Source organism: Perkinsus marinus (genome assembly GCF_000006405.1).
Source record: "Perkinsus marinus ATCC 50983 genomic scaffold scf_1104296972918, whole genome shotgun sequence".
In the NCBI taxonomy this organism is placed as follows: Eukaryota; Perkinsozoa; order Perkinsida; family Perkinsidae; genus Perkinsus; species Perkinsus marinus.
Window position 1 is genome coordinate 1 of NW_003201609.1, and position 1620 is coordinate 1620.

The following is a 1620-nucleotide window of genomic DNA, read 5'->3' on the forward strand; positions in this document are numbered from 1 at the left end:
GGATCGTCTTCACACTCGATGACATGTAGACGACCTGTCGATTTACCACTGGGCTGTTTGACCGTAGATGAGCGTTGGAGTCGGCCCTGCCGCCTCCTCTCATGCTCTGACAGTCGATCCACAAATTTCTTATATGATATTTTGTGGTTGCCCACCTTGGTCTCGACCTTCTCCTTCAGATCGTTGGATGATAGACCATCATACAGACGTCGTTTGAGGGTAGACTCTCTCGGCCCAGCTCGTAGATATACCAGCTCGTCAGCTAGAGTTTCTAGCCTTGATATGAACTGGAATAATGTCTCGCTAGATCGCTGGGTACAAGTGTTGAATTTGTACTCGGCTCGAGACAAAGCCTCATCCGTGTCGAAAGTTTTGCGTAGTTTACGACAAAGTCGACGTAGATGATGCTCATAGCTTTGATGACATCTAGCCGGTGGCTCGGTCGCATTAGTTAGCTTACGCCATAGACCGGCATCGATGTTATTCTTAGCCCATAGATAACGGGTGACGGCATTGTGACCCTCCATAGCGAAGTCGATCTCACGGCAGAACATAGTGCCGCTTCTCTCGTCATCATAACCGATGAACGTAGATTTGGATTTGGCCTTAGCAGCATTAGATGCCGCTGAGTCGAAGTCCTTGTCAATAATGCGTGATATGCAAGGCTTCTTATGGCAACCCGGGCACTTAGAGTGGTACCCAGCAATAGATCGCTTCGCCGGAACGTAGAATTCCCCACCTCGGTCAGATCGGTGTCGGTGTCGCGAACCTTCATCACTAGATGAGCTTGACGAATATGACGATTCACGAGCACTACTGTTATGTCCCTTTTTGTGCGATCGCCTTATGATATGTAATCCATTCAGATTGTGATAAGCTAAGCTAGATATTTCCGTGTTTGCAATCATAGATGGATCATTATAAAATCTCTTATCAACTCCTTTATTGCTATGTCGAGTTCACCTTCCCTAGGGTCACAACAAATTGGCTCCGATACCGGGACCTCATGGGCAAAGGTGATCTCTAGTTGGTTCACTTCTGAAGGTTTGGATCTGGACGCGGAGTTGAAGCGGTTGTTTGAATCCATATGTCCTGTCACTGATGGTAGTGAAGGTATCTCGGCCGATCAAGCTTTTAATGATGCTTTGGATTTGGTTCTGGGTCCCGAAGAAGTCCGGCTTCGGGCGGTGCTGCAGGAGATTACGGCATTCCGTATTACTGCTACAAGGAAGGATACGAGTCCAGCCCGTAAGGCTCTTCTCTCTGATTGGTATTCTCCTTTCTTTCGCGGTCATGGTTCTCTTCAACAGCGACTTGATACTGATTTCTCTGCATCTCTTAAGGTGGACGATATAAGAAATCGTCCTGTGTATAATTCTGTGAAGGCTGAGTATCCAGTTCTTGATGACTTCAGTGTCCGCCTGGCAGGTGTTAAATCTGAAGGTGATCAGCATGTTGGTAGTGGTATTGCTCCTACACCAATGGATGATGTTATTGTACTGGAAAATGACGTGGATTCGAAGACTATCAGAGAAGCCCGAAAGGAGGTAGAATCCGTTAAGATCATCGACGGTTCGTGTTATTCCGGCTTTACTGATACCCGTAGTTTCCCATCGTGGC

General features: G+C 47.2%; 2 protein-coding genes across 2 annotated transcripts; one reads left to right on the top strand and one right to left on the bottom strand.

The window, feature by feature from the left end:
* Positions 1–155: 155 nt before the first annotated feature.
* On the bottom strand, positions 156–554 carry Pmar_PMAR010635 (hypothetical protein; the record flags this gene model as incomplete). The annotated part of the gene is made up of 1 exon (XM_002766453.1): positions 156–554. A coding segment is annotated over one exon (399 nt), but the record flags the coding sequence as incomplete, so codon positions are not given.
* A 396-nt stretch (positions 555–950) lies between these two features.
* On the top strand, positions 951–1458 carry Pmar_PMAR010636 (hypothetical protein; the record flags this gene model as incomplete). The annotated part of the gene is made up of 1 exon (XM_002766454.1): positions 951–1458. A coding segment is annotated over one exon (508 nt), but the record flags the coding sequence as incomplete, so codon positions are not given.
* Positions 1459–1620: the final 162 nt, after the last annotated feature.